The sequence below is a fragment of the Notamacropus eugenii genome, chromosome 1 (assembly GCF_028372415.1).
Source record: "Notamacropus eugenii isolate mMacEug1 chromosome 1, mMacEug1.pri_v2, whole genome shotgun sequence".
NCBI lineage: Eukaryota > Metazoa > Chordata > Mammalia > Diprotodontia > Macropodidae > Notamacropus > Notamacropus eugenii.
Window position 1 is genome coordinate 214,496,690 of NC_092872.1, and position 16,305 is coordinate 214,512,994.

The 16,305-nt window shown below is 45.8% G+C and overlaps 1 protein-coding gene across 5 annotated transcripts in view; it reads left to right on the forward strand.

Annotated features, from left to right (window-relative positions):
• Nucleotides 1-16,305, forward strand: part of ZFYVE27 (zinc finger FYVE-type containing 27) — a 116,664-nt gene that overhangs the window by 7,741 nt on the left and 92,618 nt on the right. For 2 of the 5 annotated variants that reach the window (XM_072626744.1, XM_072626731.1), the window contains exons 7-13: nucleotides 536-672; nucleotides 1,024-1,095; nucleotides 1,898-2,042; nucleotides 5,996-6,042; nucleotides 7,025-7,106; nucleotides 7,537-7,597; nucleotides 11,848-12,109. In XM_072626744.1, the coding sequence (XP_072482845.1) occupies nucleotides 536-672; nucleotides 1,024-1,095; nucleotides 1,898-2,042; nucleotides 5,996-6,042; nucleotides 7,025-7,106; nucleotides 7,537-7,597; nucleotides 11,848-11,965 (662 nt within the window). In that variant the 3' untranslated portion in view covers nucleotides 11,966-12,109. Of the gene's footprint in view, nucleotides 1-535; nucleotides 673-1,023; nucleotides 1,096-1,897; nucleotides 2,043-5,995; nucleotides 6,043-7,024; nucleotides 7,107-7,536; nucleotides 7,598-11,847; nucleotides 12,195-16,305 lie in introns of those variants that run through there. The other 3 variants (XM_072626761.1, XM_072626739.1, XM_072626752.1) reach the window with 3 other exon arrangements.

Consider the following 16,305-nt stretch of genomic DNA (forward strand, 5'->3'; position numbering starts at 1 on the left):
TAGTTCTTGAACCATACTTGATACCTTCCAGTTTTATAGTACCTGCCAGAGTTTGAGTTTAGTTGGCATAACTTTCAAGGACCCAGGATCTCTTCTAGCATCTAGATGAAACCTGAGAGTAGGAATTTTGTGGATGGGAGAGGACTGTGATTTGCTATGGAGGAGCATCCTTGCCGATGAGAGACCATAGATCCATCTAAAATCTAAATGTATATAGATGCATCTGGGTTTGTCTTTCTTGAAACATCAGGTATTCTTCTTCCCCAGACATTCTGAGGTGAGAGTAGTGTGAGAACATTATCTGTAGATAGGGGGTGGTTTGCTGAATTTAGAGTCACGTAGGCTACTGATCAATTGGGAAGCATTTATTGAGTGCTTACTGTGTGCCATTCAGTGTGCTAAGTCGTAGGGATACAAAGAAAGGCAAAAATAGCCCTTGCTATTTCAATGCACTAACATTCTAGACCCAATGGAGAAATCTCCAAAGACACTTTTTATTCCTTTTCTGTACCTTTGCCTTGCTTGTCCTGGATAGTAGTGGCAGAATACCGGGCTACTCTGCAGCAGCGGATGAACCCTAAGCTTCCAGTGAACACTGAGGAATGCCTGGAATCAGATGGTGGGGGAAGAGGAACATTGCTAGACTGCAGTTCAACCCCTACTCCCACCGAGGTCAGTATCTAGCACTGGGATCTATGGGACCTGCCCACCAGTGAACTTTCTTAGGGATGTGCCAACTGCTCTATGTGGCTTCTTGCCTGGGCTCTTTTGTAATCCTTAGTCTAACTAGGCCTCAGCCTCCATGGATTTCTTTAGGCTGAATTGTGGTTTGATTCCTATTTCTCCCATGAAGATGCCTTTCTAAGTCTCCTAACTCAGAACCTCCTTCTTTAGCATGTCTTCCCAGGCAGGAGCAGGCATCCTCATCCTTGCTGATGGGGCCAGGGGAAGATATTTTCTTTCTTAATGAGCAATGTTGGCTTCTCTGCCTTTGTAGATGATGTCCTAGATCTTTCTTCACAGGATCTCACACCAGGCAGTGTGGAAGAGGCAGAGGAGGCTGAGCCAGATGAAGAATTTAAAGATGCTATTGAGGTGGGTATCCTTTTGACAGAGCCCTGTATCGATGAAGGGTCCCAAATAGGTTAATAGCCTGGGTACCTCTGGGATTCTCATTGTTTTTTATTCTCCCCAAATGAGGGGCTCAAATCCAGGGTTGTTCCTTCTATGAATTTTCTTGATTCTGGGGTTCTTGGTTTTTGCCTTCTGTGAGGTCTTGAATATAGTCTTCTTGTGTCCGATTTTATATTACTGTACAACCTTCATGGATAGCTTGCCAAATCTTTGGACAAATACGTTTCTTGTCAGTGGCTTGGTGGTTATTTTGTGAGAGTTGACTGGCTTAATGTCTTCACTTTTTTCATTTTCAAAAATAGACCAACCCATTGGGAATCTTCTTGAAGGGGGTGGGGTGGGCCTTAGGGCTTCTGATGGTAAGGCAAATGGAGTAAGGACTTCTCAGAGACTGAGAATGGGTTTTAGAAAATGGGGAAGCCTGGGGTAACCTCTCGGGGCCTCATTTAGAGCTTCAAGATGAGTTGGCTTAGAGTTGTCCGCATCTTGCAGCACTCTCTCCCCTTTCTTTGCTATCTGTCTCCTCTTCTTTTCTCTCCTTCTTCCCCCTACCCCCCCGCACTCTGGGAGGCAGGAGACCCACTTGGTGGTGCTGGTGAGTATGACTGTATGGATGGGAAAGGGATCTGGGGACAGGGTGGATGGTTGGGCTAGTTGAATCTGTTGCCTGGCTTTGTACCGTCTGCTCCATCTTTGGACTTTAGCTACGTGTCTCAGGACCCAGTCAGCTGCTGGGCAGGGCTAAAAGGCATTGTTCCCACAGGAGGATGACGAGGGATCTCCCTGCAATGTGGAATATGATCTGGCCCTACACGACAATGGTTTTATGAGCAAGAATGAAGTGATTCGAAGCAAGGTGTCTCGACTCACTGAGAAGCTCCGAAAACGTTATCCCACCAACAATTTTGGTATTTGGTTGGAAAAGAGCAAGGGGAAGCTTGGGTCAGAGGAGGGAGGTTGGGGCTGAGAAGGTGGGTGGTGTTTCACTCCAGAGATTGGGATTTGACTATTAGGTCTGGGACCCTAGAATTGGGACAGATGCAAATCTAGTTTGGAGTGGAGAGGTTGAACTTGGGCCCTTCCTTGTCTTTAGAGACTGAATGTTAGTGTTCAGGGAGGTAAGGGAATTAATACCAGACAAGGCTGTCCCAGGAATTGTAGAATAATTTGACTCTGAGGTGAACTGTATTTTCAGAAGGCCTAGATTCTAGAAATACCTAGGACCCTGACTCACCTGTTCAGTTCTAAACGGAAACAAGGTGAAGCACATTGCTTTTTCCTCCTAGGACTTAGCTTATAATGTGCTTGTGGAATGACTGTCAACCTCAGGTCCGTGTATTTTGGTCAGTCCTTAATTTGTTGGGGAAAGGTTATATATGGAGCAGCAGGGTGTGCCTGGCTGTGAGAGGCCTGGCTTAGGGTACTGAAATTCAAAGGCTAGTGTAGCTCGGTATCTGGAAACGTGAAGCATCTTCAGACCTTGGCTCCTCCCTGTTGATAAGCCTTGGCTGAGAGGTGAGAAAGGCAACCTTCTTTCTCCAGTACCTGTGGTACCCATGGCACCCATGGTACCCACAGTGGGGCACACTTGGAGTGAGCTTGATTAAGGAGGTTTGGCACCTGTAGCCCAGTCCGAAGCTGCATAAGCTGGTGGTTGGCTGACTTAGGAAATGAGTTAGTGACTAGAAGAGTCTGATTTCCTTTGCTTACAGCAGCCTGATGGATAAGGACCTCTTTCTCTTCTTTCTCAGGCACTTTGTATCTCACTTCCCTGCTACTGTATGTGACCTTGGGTTTGGACAGTTCTTCTCTGGGAGAGGAGAGGCCTCCTCCCCTCCTACCCAGCTTTTGCCTAGCATGGGCACTTGAGCAGTAGCCTTGGACCTGCTGGTTTATTGCGGTTCTGGGCCAAGATGCTCCTTCTTCCTGGTCTGATTGGCTTCTCGGGTTAGCCATCCACTGGAGGGTGCTAGAGCTGTTTGGGAAGAATGAGCAGGAGCTAACCTTGGGCTCTAGCCTGGACTTAGGGTGAGAGAGAGGAAGTCTTGATTGGGTGAATTCCTAATCTTTCTGACTTCATATTCACCTTAAAAAATCAGTCATTGTTTCAGTGCCAGAAGGTCTTGCTTGGGCCCTCATATTTTTCCCTATCCATGGTGCCTGCTGTGTATCATCACACTGATTAATAGAGATGGGAAATATTTATTTGGTTGGAGTCAGGGTCTTTCCAAATAGGGGCAAAAACTTTTTTTAGGCTTTGGAAGGAAGTCAAGGACCTTTTATTCCTCTCTGATCCCTCCTGTGCTGCTGCCAGAACTTCTTGTCCTTGTGAATTTGTAGTGCTTGCTGTTGAGGCCTTGGTAAACCAGAGAACAGACCCCTGTGGGGAGAATATTCCTAGAAAAATGTGCCTGAGCTTTGAATGTGAAGGGCTGCTCTTAGGGCTGTTCCTTCACCTCTCCCTTCATCAGTGATGGCAGAGAGGGGCTGTCTTTTCTAAGTGACTGGTGGTAGGGTCACGGCCTAGACCAGAGGCTTGGGCGGTTTCCTAATTTGGCATCACAAGTTAGCCTCAGTCTCCTCCCTGGTGTGCTACTGATGCTGACTGCTTACTGACAGCAGTGAAGCAGCCAGTCAATCAACATTTTTATTTTTACTGTCTGCCTTGCACTATGCTAAGTGCTGGCAATACAAGTACAAGCTGAAAGAAAGATGGACCCTGCCCTCAAGGAGGTTCTACCCTGATAGGAGAGGACAACTCATAAAAGGGAGCTGAAAAGCAGGGGGAGACAGGACCCTGTGGAGCTGAGTCATGGGTGTGGCCTGGGAAGCACTGAGGACCTGATTGACCCAGGACTCCTTCAGTGGACAGTTCTGGGAGGAAGCAGTTCACCAGAAGTTGAGGTCTCTGGGCAGAAGATATTTCCAGGAGTCAATTAAACTTGTGCCCTAGGGGAAAGAAGCGTCTATGGAGCAACAAATAGAGCCCAGTCAGCATTTTCATCAGATGCTTGGAGCATCGTGTCTGTCCTTGGGTTGTTCTTGCCCCTAGACTGAATTCTCCAAAAGAGAATGCCCTTTCTTCTGGTCTGAGCTCTTGCAAATGATGTGCCCCCCCAGGACTGGCTGGGTTTCTGATCATGCTCTAGGGACAGCTCCAGCATGGCTGTCTCATTGTGGGTATATCTTTGAACATGGTGCTCTCTCCTGGGTGGCAGGAGCATGACCCCATAGGTCAGGGGTGGATCAGGAGGAGCTTCCTGGTCAGGTGTGAGAGAGCTTACCAGGAAACTTGGTTTCAGATCCTTTTCATTTTTTAAGCAAGTTTTATTGATGCCTTTGGTTCTTTGTCAGTCATTTCTGGACAGAAGTCCCTTGTTTCCCCCATTCTCTCCACCTGGTTAATCCTCTAACCAAGAAGAACATTTAAGTGAACCTAATTGTGACAGTGGCCTTGTGTCACAGTGCATGCCAGGCTCTGCACCTGTAGTTGCCCTCCTTTCTGGTCTCTGGTTTATTTTTGAGAGGAGAGGCACAGTAGCCTTTTCTCAATGTCCTGCTGCTCTGGCTCTTGCCTTCCATGATAGTTGCTGCTCTGATCCCCAGGAGGAAATCTTGAGGTAGTTCTCTCTGTTGGAACTCTCTGGAATGTCTTCATTTCTGCTTCCATGTTGGAGTTACTGTAGCTGAAAGTTTGCCACCACATTAGCGCACCCTGGCCCTCAGCCTGGTGTGGCCTTTTAATTCTGCTTTTCTACTCGGATCTTCCTTGGTGCTGATTAGCCCCTTTTATAGGCTCTGCTTCCAGCCCCAGTCTACTGCTGCCTTCCTTAGTGGGCCTTCCCACTGGGACAAGGGGACAGATGGGTGCTGAGAAGACTTGTGTCAGGTCTACCCTTCTAAGTCTAGTGTTGATCGGTTGTACCCTGAGCAGAAGGGCTCTTCTTGATTCTGCAAAGAGTGACCAACTTCCTCTCGTCTGGCCAGTGCTGTTTCTCATTCCCAGTCTTACCTTCTCTTCTTTATTGCCAATAGACTTCTCTTGTACTTGGAGCCTTGGGCTCTTGTCTTAATTCTGAGCTCTTAGAGTAGCTCTCTCCCCTCTGGCTTTCCTTCTTTCCTCATCCTCTCTGCTTCCAGTGTAGGAATATTGTCCCTTTCAGTGCATACCACAGAGAATTTGAATTATTTCTGGGGATTTTCAGGGTGAGAGGGAGAAATGGGACCCTCAGATTGGGAAGGGACATTGCCTCCTTGAATATAAGCATAGCAGTCTGCAAGGAGCAGCCCTGGGAACTGGTCAGGTTTGGCAGGCAAGGTTACTGGCACTTTTCGTTCCGTTTGAGACACCTACACATTCTCCACACTTTATACTTCTGAAGTGACGTCTCCTCCCAGACAGAAACACTGTTTTGTCAGGCCTGCTTTTTGCTTACCTCTTTTTATAGGCAGATATCTTAAGTACTGCAGGCAAGTGACTTCTCTAGGCTATGACGAGAAAGAGGCTTTCATGGCAGGCACGAGGGTTCAGTGGATGAGTAGGGAACTAGGGCAGGTGCTTTGCTGGCAGTGGTGGGGGACAGGGGAAATGGGCTTTCAGGGGATGCAGTATCTTCAAGGCCCACTTATTCTTTCTCAGCAGAAACCATTCCTTTGGCTCTTGGGGGCTTTCAGGAGGATATGCTCAGCTTTGGAGCTAAAGGTGTGTCTTTTAGCCAGCTCTTATCAGCCAGTATGACTAGCTTGAGAAATTGTTTTGAATGTTACTCTTTCAGGGAAAATAGGCAACACAGAGGAACAGGTAGAGAGTTGGGAGGACTAGGTCAGGTGAAAGGATGACCTTCTGCCTCTTGTTTCTCAGGAAATTGTACAAGCTGCTCTGCTACCTTCTCAGTGCTGAAGAAGAGGGTGAGTCTTCCTTACATGTGGTGTTGTGGGCCGCAGGAGGTGGTGGCCTCTTCTTGGGCCATCTAAGACTTGGTTCCCCTTCTGATCCAGGCTTCTGCATGGAGTGGATTGCTTTCCTGACATAGCTTTTCATATCTCCAACATTTGTTTTTGCCGTGTCTACCTTAGGATTGCAAATTTAATCTAGTTGCCAGATGTCTTGGATACCTTCATATGGCATCTCAGTGCTCCATTTGCGGGCAGTTGAAGTCTTCCCCTTTGCCACTGGAAAGATACTCAAACATAGGATCAAGGGAAACAAAACTCTCACAGGGCAATTGCTACCCTTATCTGGGTAGAGACCTAATGTCTTTACCTTGAATTTTGAAAATAGTCATCCAGAATTTATTAAGCACCTACTAGAAACTGTGCTAATTAAGCCCTGATGTTTAGCTTAATTAGAAATTGAGTTGGGTTGGAGATGATGAGAAAATCTCATAGTTTGTTCAACTCTGGATACCTTTTCCTATCTTTCTTCTTCCTGCCACTTCCCTGGTCTTCTTGTAAGACTTAAAGTCAAGATGTCCATCATTCAGATAAGGGAAGCAAAGGTCACGTTTGGGGCCAGTTACTCTCTTTCTGATATGTAACCATATTTCCAAAGACTAAGAGGACACACAAATTGCCCAGCATCAGAGGGTTAGAATGTCACATGAGAGCTCCTGAGATCTCTGGCCACTGAGCTCCCTGGTCTGTTTCAGTTGGGACTTGAAGTCTCTAATAGTCCCCTTTCTTCCTTATTGTGAGACTGAAAATCCTTAGCTCCTTCAGCGACTTCCCTGCTGGGGAGAACTTGAAATATGGGGACTAGAAGGTAGACTTGGAGAAGATCCAGTTATTGGGAGCTTTCGGGGGAGATCTAATGGCATAGGAGCTAGGGAACAGGGCCCTGACCATGAGGGAGAGACTCATCTCAGAGTTGTCTTGGCTCATCCCTTCACAGCGCAGCTGTAGTAACTGTGGAAACAGCTTTTGCTCCCGGTGCTGCTCATTCAAGGTGCCCAAGTCCTCTATGGGAGCCACAGGTGAGTGAGTGTGCAGGGGTGGGTTAATGGAAAGGGTGCGGGTGAAGATGAAGACCATTTAAAGACAGATGTAATGTTGAGAGAGGTTTGAATCACAGTTACAGGGCTTTCTTTTCATTGTTGTTTTTTGAAGTGAATAGTGTGAGTGCTTAAAGTTGCCTCTGGTTCCTTGGGAGAGAGCGTTATTGTCATGGTGGCCATGAAGTCCCCATGATTTCTCAAGAGTGTTTCCATGGACAGAAATTCTAAAGGTCAAGTTAGAGAAGAAGTGAGGAACAGTGGGGCGGCCTGTAGTGAGTGATAGGGAGGGGCTGATCCTGCTAGCCATCTGCAGGAACAAGTAAGAGATGAGGGTATTTCCTTTTCCTGTGCTTAGAGGACTAAGATGGGAGTGTGGAATGCCTCTCACTGAATTCTTTCTTCTTTTCAGCCCCTGAAGCACAGAGAGAGACTGTATTTGTGTGTGGCTCATGTAACCAGACCCTGAGCAAGTAAGAAGAGAATCCTGGATGGGGGCCCTTGTGAGCCCTCCCTGCTCACCCTCCTCTCCTGAGCCTGCTCCAGGGGCTAGCAGTTAGAGTTTCCCCAGATCCCTCATGCCAGTATGTGGAGGTAGCTGGGCAGAGCTGGGTGTGAACATTGGATAGGTACCTCCCTTCCTTTCTCCACCTGTGACGTACCTGCCCTGGAGTCACTGATGACATTTCTAGCTTTTCTTTGTATTCCTCTGGATGATTGGAATGATAGCTCCCCTCAAATCTCTATGCAGGGTAACCCCTGGATTGCTAGAAGTGTCCGCTGGGACAGTGGACTATAGGGGAAGCAGAATTGAATGGGGAGTTAGAAGGGACAGCAGTGAGTGAAGCCGAATCTTAGCCTGATTACTTGCAAGTAAGGCTTAACCTTCACCCTGTGGCCTTCATGATACTGGGAATTGTAGAAGGATCTGGAACCCCAAAGCCAGAAAGGAACCTTTGTTGCACATCAGCCTGCAGGGACAGAAACACCCGGGTTCTTGACCCCAGGTGGCCTTCTAGGAGAGCTTGGCTAGAGGTGGTTGGGTGGTAACTAAACCCTGCCCCCTCCACCCTCCAACCCCTATCCTGTCCCCTAACAGGGCTGCAGTTGCAGTCTGTCACCACATGACCTTTGGAATTGTAATTGTCGAGATTGAAGAAAGATGACTGAAAGACCAGTTAGAAGTCAGTCAGTTAACTGTGCGAGCTGGACGTAAAGGCCTTGATGAAGCCTTTATCACAGCAGCCCTCACCCCACCCCAGCTCACTCTCACAGTCACTCCCTTGGAAAATAAGATGGTGAAGGGAACTTTTGAATCCCATTTTGTCATTCTCTGATTCTCAGCTGTGGAGAGGCAGCTTGGGAAACTGGCTAGCTTCCTGCTGTGTGTTTTTATGCCTCGGTAGACTTCTCTTCTGCTCTGTAGTCCTGTAGTTATTCCCTCTCCCTTTAAGCAGACTGTGACTCCCTTCTCCATGTTGTCAAGACTTCTCTGCTGTATTCTATATGGGCTCAGAGATGTAGTGCTGAAGCCAGGCTATTCCTCTGACTCTTGTGGCCTGCTTGGTTAAGGGATTGTCTGATGCTGATCACACCCTTTTATTAGTTTGAGGCAGGTATCTAGTTTCTTGAGGACCAAATGGGCACTTCCAGGATGTGAGCCTGGTCAGGTTCTCTTTCTACACTGGCACTTCCCTCCCTATCTTGGAAATATTTATTTATTTATTATATGATTCTTGGGAACAGGGGATGTCGGGAGTAGATTAGAGAGGAACCTGTGACTGCCCTTCCCCGAGACTATTCCTGGAACTATGAGGTTCCTTCAGCCATAGGACCTAGGATACTGAGGTATTTCAGGACTTTGCACCTTCCTCTCTCCATCCCCAATCCCTCCCCCTTCAGTTGGAGGCTCCCCCAGGATCCCCAGGGGTCAAGCAGATCTTTGTGCCTCCCTTTCTACCTCCTCTTCCATTCTTTCCCCTTAGAAGTGAGAGCTTGGAAATACTGTGCTTTACACTGGAGGTGTGCTAAAGAAATCTCTGTGTACACGGAGACAACAATAAAACCACATCAGGCCATTGGTGTTACTCCTCTCAATTCTTGCAAAACCTTTACTCCTGAAGCTGGAACCCCAACCCTAAATGCTTCCGACTCCCATTCTTCTAATCGTGCCCTCTTTTCTGTGCTGGGACCATCTTGGACAACAGTAGCACTTTTTTCACTTGCTTAAGCTGAGACTTTTGCTAACTTGTTCCTTCTGCCATCTCCTTACTTAAAGAGCTGCTACCACTATGACATGGTTGTAGGCAGAGTGGCCATCTGGACCTTGGGCTGGAGCCTAGGGAAGATAATCTCTACTGCTTCGGGGAAGGGAGTTTGAAGTCCTCTCCGGGTAATGAGAATAATGGGAAAGGGTGACCTCCTCAGTAGTTTCTTGAAACTCCTCACCTGTCTCTGTATCACAAGAGCTTGGGCCAAAGGGGAAGGTATGGTGGGAGCAGATTGAATAAGGGATGATCTTAGCTGATTCTGGAGGTCTCTGGTTGTATGGTCTCTGGATTAGGGTGAGGAAGCCTGAAGAATATGAAATTTCAGGCTGGATGCCACTGAGCCCTGAAGTCTGTCCTGCAGACATTATCTGCTCTGTTTTTCCCAGTGAGGCTCAGAAGTTGATTCCCACCCCTTTGGGAAATCTTCCATTGACCTCATTATGCAAGAAGCTTTGGTCTTGAGGCTGGGCATAATTATGAAGGAATAACTAGAATGATTTACTCATGATCATTGCAAGTGACCTTTAAAGAGGCCAGGAGTAGAAGCTGCCCCTGGAACATTGTGGACAATGCCAAATGAGTAAATGCCCAATTCCTTTCCTATTTTGATGGTGGAAAATTGGATTGAGTGGGGAATTCTAGTGGGCAGCAGTAAAGAAGGCCTCTTCTTGGTTTAATCTTCTAACACTGGGAGAGCAAAATACAGTGGGTGTTAGAAAGAAGAGCAGACAGGGTTGCCCCTGATGGGTGGTAGAAGTCAGAGGAAGGAGGGATGCAGAAAGAGGAGGCCATAGACCCTTAGGACAAACTTACACTTTTGCCTGAAACTGACCCTGGTTATCTTCGAGCTTTTTGGAGATGTAGAAGCTGGGAATGGAGGGTTTTTTTTTCATCACACATTCAGAGCTTACTGGAAGGCCATTAAGGCTTATGACAAAATCCAGCTTTGCTATGTTTTTTTTGTTTTTTGTTTTTTTTAATAAAGGACATTCCTTAATTGAGGCATACATGCCTAAAGTAGATTTTTACAGGCTACCTGCTTAATATCATTTGAAGTGATTTTCTTTTCCTTTTTTTTTAAATTCAATTTTATTTTCAGTTCCAAATTGTCTCCCTTGCCCTCTCCTACCCATTAAGAAGACAAGAATAACTAAGCCCATTACAAATATGTGTAGTTGTGCAAAAAAAAATGTGCTTTAATCTTCTCTCTGAGTTTATCATTTCTCAGTCTGGCGGTAGATAGCATGTTTCATCATGAGCCCTTTGGGGCTGTGGTTGGTCATTGTGTTGATCAGAGTTCTTGAGTTTTTCAAAGTTGATTGTCCTCATGATATTGTTACTGTATAAATTATTTTTCTGAGTCTGCTCCCTTCACTTTGCATTGGTTCATGCAAGTTTTCCCAGGTGTTTCTGAAACCATGCTATTTGTCATTTCTTATCACACGATAGTATTTCATCGCATTCAAATTCCATAACCTGCCTATCCATTCCCCAGTTGGTGGGCATCCTCTGTTTCCAATTCTTTGCTACCACAAAAAGAGCTGCTACAAATATTTTTGTATATATGGGTCCTTTTCCTCTTTCTTTGATCTCTTTAGGGTGAAGACCTTGTAATAATATCACTAGATCAAAGGGTATGCACAGTTTAATAGCTTTGTGGGCATAGTTCCAAATTGCTTTCCAAAATGGTTGGACCATTTCATAGCTCCACGAACGGTGTGTTAGCGTACCTGTTTTCCCACAGCCCCTCCAGCATTTGTCATTTTTCTCTTTTTGTCATCTTAGACAATCTGATGGATATGAGTTGGTATCTCAGAGTTGTTCCAGTCTGCGTTTCTCTAATAAGTGATTCAGAGCATTTTTATTCAACTTATACTGCTAAGGATTAGGACCCTTAGTTTGGAGAAAGTTATATCAGCAGCTCTGACTGGACAAAGAGGTATGAAGAGAACTCTGGACTTGGGTTGGAAATCCTAGCCTAGGCACAAACGATGTTGACAAGTCACTTAACCTCTCAGAAGCATCTGTAAAATGGGTATAAAAGGTTTGATTACTTCCTTCATAGGGTTGTTGTAAAAATAGTACTTTATAAACCTTAAAGCATTTATGATAATAACAGTAGAGAACTTCATATATGTTATCTCATTTGATTCTCACAACAACCCCTGAGATAGGTACCATTTTACAGATGAGAGACAAGTCACATGTCTAATCAGTATCAGGCAGGATTTGAACTCGGGTCTTCCTGACTCCAAGTCAAGGACACAATCTCCTGTATCACCTTAACTGCCTGTGATGATGAGGATTCTCTCTTCTGCCCCAAACCTGAGTGCTCCAATGGGTTCTTTTATAGCAAGATATTTTCTTCTGCTAGGGAGGGATTCTGATCAGCTGCTCGTCATGTTTCTGCTCACATCACCAGAAGCATCTCCTCTTTTCCTGTGTTTCCACAGTGCCATCCAGGCCTTTGTTAGTTGGACCTTGACGTTAGAGGTCGTGCCACTTTTGGTCATCCCATCAAGTGGATATGGAGAATTTCAGCAGCCCAGAGCAGTACCATGGACATTGTAGTGGCATTGAAATTGGAGGAGATTCCAAGAGGGGCAGTAAAGATAGTAGAGAACGTACGTAGGAAATGGAATGTGTCTTGTTAGGAGAAGGGAGACCTCAAAGGTTTATTTGATTACTGTCTAGGTTTATAATGGGTTTTTATGAATATTATAGAGGACATCTTTTTATGTTTGGAAAAATGAACAGAAGGAGATGAATGTAATTAATAATAAAAATTAAATAATAGCTCAGATTTACATGGGGTATTAAGGCTGCAGAATTGTTTTCTCAATAATCCTTGGGGTAGGTAGTATGAATAGTAGCATGTCTCTTAAAAATGAGGAAACAAGATGAAGTGATGCCCAGCATTGTACAGTGATTTAATAATATAGAATTAATAATGTAGGTATAAAATAGAATTAATAAGTAGTTGAACTAGTATGCATGCTAACCTAGGTGTCCTGACCACAAGTCCCAATTCTGATACATTGGCTCTGTGACCCTGTGCATGTCACTTAACCTTCCTGTACTTTAGTTTGTAAGATGGGACTAATAATTTCCTCAGGATGTTTGTGAGGTAAGTGCTTTATAAATAGTATGGGGCTATATAGGTTATTTTTGTTATAACTTATCAGGACATTGGCTAAAAGGTGCCTCATTGAAATCTCAACCCCATTCTCTTATTCTGGAGCCTTCATTTTGTCTCTAGTAGAGCCAGAGCCTACCTGACTCACCAGATGAGTTCTTTGTAGGGAGGTAGGTATAGAGTAATACTTTGGGAGCCTCTTTCACTTTGGTCTATTAGCCAGGAAGTGCAAATGTTACAGAGGAGGAAACTGAGGCTCAGAGACATTAAGTGACTTCTCCATCACTTGGACCAAATGTCCGCCTTATAAATCACATATGGCATTGTCTTACCCAGTATCTCAGAGGTGGTTGAACAGTAATCTTGACTTCCCCCAAACTTCACAAATGCTGAACAAGATAGAAGTGGGCTTGGGTCCCCTCCAACTGGACTTAGCTTCTTGGGGATCAGTGCCAGTCTTCTGGTACAAACCTTTAAGCTCCTCGTGGCCCCTGGTAACCTCCCCTCTGCTTGCCCCTTCCAGTCTTTTTCCCTCAGCCAAGGGATTGTGATGGGTTAGATAGCTGGGCCTCAAGCCCAACACTGAGCACAGCACATTCCATTCACGCCCAGCCTGTCTGGGGGCTGTGGGATTCCAGACTCCTTCAGGCCCCTTCCCCCACTTTTCCAGCCTCAGCTTTTCCCTCCACCCCACTTTAGTACCCTGACTGGGGAGCTAGAACCCAGCTACACATTCCAGCCACAACAGCTCCCATGTGGGTTTTGCCAAGGCGTGAACTTTCGTCAGGATTACAGTTGGCAAAGTGGTTCAGGAATGTGACCCCCTTTGCTGGGAACAGAGGCAGGATACAGACAGGGTCAGGGATGAAAGAGGGGTCAGGCCCCTGCATCTCCAGCCCTGAGAACTCCAGCTGGCTGCCAGTAGCGAAGCTTGAGCTCTTCCTTGGGGACTCTTATTGGCCTGAGCCATGGGGTCTACATAAATATGGGATACTCTTCCATCCAAGTGTTTTGGGTGTGGTAGAAAAAGTGTTGTGCTGGCAGGCAGGAACCTGGGTTCTAATCCTGAGTTTGCCTCTGTATGAGCTTGGGCAAATCCCTTCCTCGCTATGCCTCAGTTTCCCCTTCTGTAAAAGGATGGAGTTAGATTACATGACCTCTAAGTTCCCTTTTGATGTTGGCATTTGGTGCCTCTGGTTACTGATTGCTGGGGAGCTAGATCCTGTCATCAGAGAGCTGGAGAACATTGTTGCATTGACTCCATAAATGCTCAGTAATTCATCCTAGAGCTGATCACAGATGCTGAGTGGAGCCAAGCAAGCAGCACCACCTTGATAAATATGAGGGTGGTAATAACAAAAGCTGACATTTATGTATTGTTTGAGGTTTGCAAGGCTCTTTACATATACCATGTCATGTAATTCTCAGCGCTCTGGGGCATGCATCCAATTCTGAAGATTAGGAAACAGATTCAGAGAGCATAGTGACTTGTCCTGTGGCCTGGCACTGTTATTAAATGACAGAGGTGTGCATGGAGCCTAGGTCACTGCTGACTAATCCATGCTGCCTCTGAAGGTAGCATGGGGACTGAAAAAGAGGTGGGGCACAGGGATGGGAAGGAGAGGAATGCCACACAATGTTCAGAGGAACTCCCTAGCCTACGGACTGAAGTCACCGTCCTGGAAAACGGTGGTAAGCCCAGCATAGTTCAAGGAACATTGGACTTGGAGTTAGAAAATCTAACGTTGAACCCCAGCTCTCTCATTTACTAGACGTGACCTTGGACAAAGCATTTAAATTTTGTATGTGCCTCAATTTCCCCAACTGTACTTGTCCTACAAGTGCAGCAGAGGCAGTGTGTCATAGTGGAAAGAGCACTAGATCCTGGACCAGAAGACTTGGATCTTGGTTGCATTGTTATAGTGAATAGAATGTGTACACTTGGAACCAGGGACCTGGGTTCAGATTTCATTTCTGATATGAGCTGTGTGGCTATGGGCAAATCATCTGACCTTATTGAACCTCAACAAAAGGGGGATTGTATGTACTACCTGTAGTTCCTACCTCTCATGACTGTTTGAAGTTCCGAGATGACACAGGTAAAGCACTCTGTAGATTTTGAAGTGCTGGTTATTACTACATTACTGAAGTTGAATCACTCAACCTTTGAGCTTCAGTTTTGTCACTTGCTTGTAGAACTTGTAGAACCTCCTTCACAAGCTTATTTCAAGGAAAATGCCTTGTAATAATGATAACTGCTAATAGCCAGCATTTCTGTAGTACTTTAAGATTTGCAAAACAGTTTGCATATGTTATTTGGTCCCCACAACAACCTTGCCAAGTAAGTGCTATTATTATCCTTAGTTTGTAAATGAGGAAACAGACTGAGAGACTTGGCCAGGGTCACAATGTATATTGAGTGGCTTAGGCAGAATTTGAATTCAAGTCTTCATCTCCCTCTAGTGCTCTTTGCACCAGCCATGTAGCTGCCTGTAAAGTGCTAAATAAATAGGAACTGTTGTCATTAGCTACCTCCCAGGCTAGTTGCAAAGACCACGTGGCAGAGGAGATGTGAAGCCCTTTGTAGCCTGAAGTGTTACACGCGAATAAGGAATTGGTGATGTTGACCACAAAGTTTAGGGCTTCTTTAGAAGCAAGTGTCAGATGGGGTGAAGGAACAAGCTGGGTGGGCCCTTCCTTGAGCTGCCAGCTCCTAACAGAGGTAGCTACTATGCTGGGCCCGAGAGGAGAGGTAGGCCGATTTGTCTGTTCAGTGGAAAAATATCTCTGGCCCCAGCTCGCTAAGAAAGCATCCACAAATATTTGACCAGAGTAAGGGCAAAAGACAAGGACCAGATTCACATCAGATGGACAGGGAGTAGGGCTGTAGGGAGGGTGGCAATGTCTTCTCCCTCCATGGTAGAGACAAAGGGGAAGCTGTCCCTGCCTAGTGTTTACTTTGTGGCTGGCCCACCTGCTTGCTTGAGGAGGGTGATTTATACCCCAGTGCTGCCAACCTGAAAGGCTTTTATGCCCCACCTGTTGGTGTGGACTCAGAGGGAGAATTCCTAGGCTTATGCCCTTTTCCCCTCCCCATCCCACTCTTAATGTTTTTCCTATACTGGTTGCTTTTCCCCTTTTTGGGGAGAGGGTTGTGGGATGAAGTGGAAAAGACTCTCAGACAGAGAGAAAATAGAGGCTGGGCTCTCTTTGGAAGGATGGACATTGGTGCTTCTTTCTTTTCTCCAGCTAAGACTTCTTCATCTCTGTTCTTTGATTAATCCCCAAGAATAAGAGTTCTTAACTTTTTTTCTTACTATCATAGAACTGTTTGGCAGTGTGGTGAAGCCAGCCTATGGATCCCTCCTCTGAATAATGTTTTTCAATGACTGAAGGAAATTCTAAAATTATAAGATGCTAGTGAAAAAAATATATATATATTCACATACAAGTTCACGGACTCCCCAAAATCTAACCACAGACCCCTTGGTTAAGAATCCCTGTTCTTGGAGGAGCCCCTGTCAGATCTATCTCCTGCTAACTGTGCCCATTCATGGAGGCTGACAGCCCAAGGAGAGTGGGAAAAACTCAAAGGCATGGGAACATCCAATAAAGCTTCCTTTTGGGATTGGAAACGGGAGAGAAGGTAGAAAATGGCTGTATAGCTCAGATGAATACTAGCTCAAAGGAAGAATGCCCCAGCCAGACTTTCTGTCTTGGCCAGCCTTAGAAAGCCTTACTCTGATTACTAATCCCAATGGGAAAGGAAAAGCAC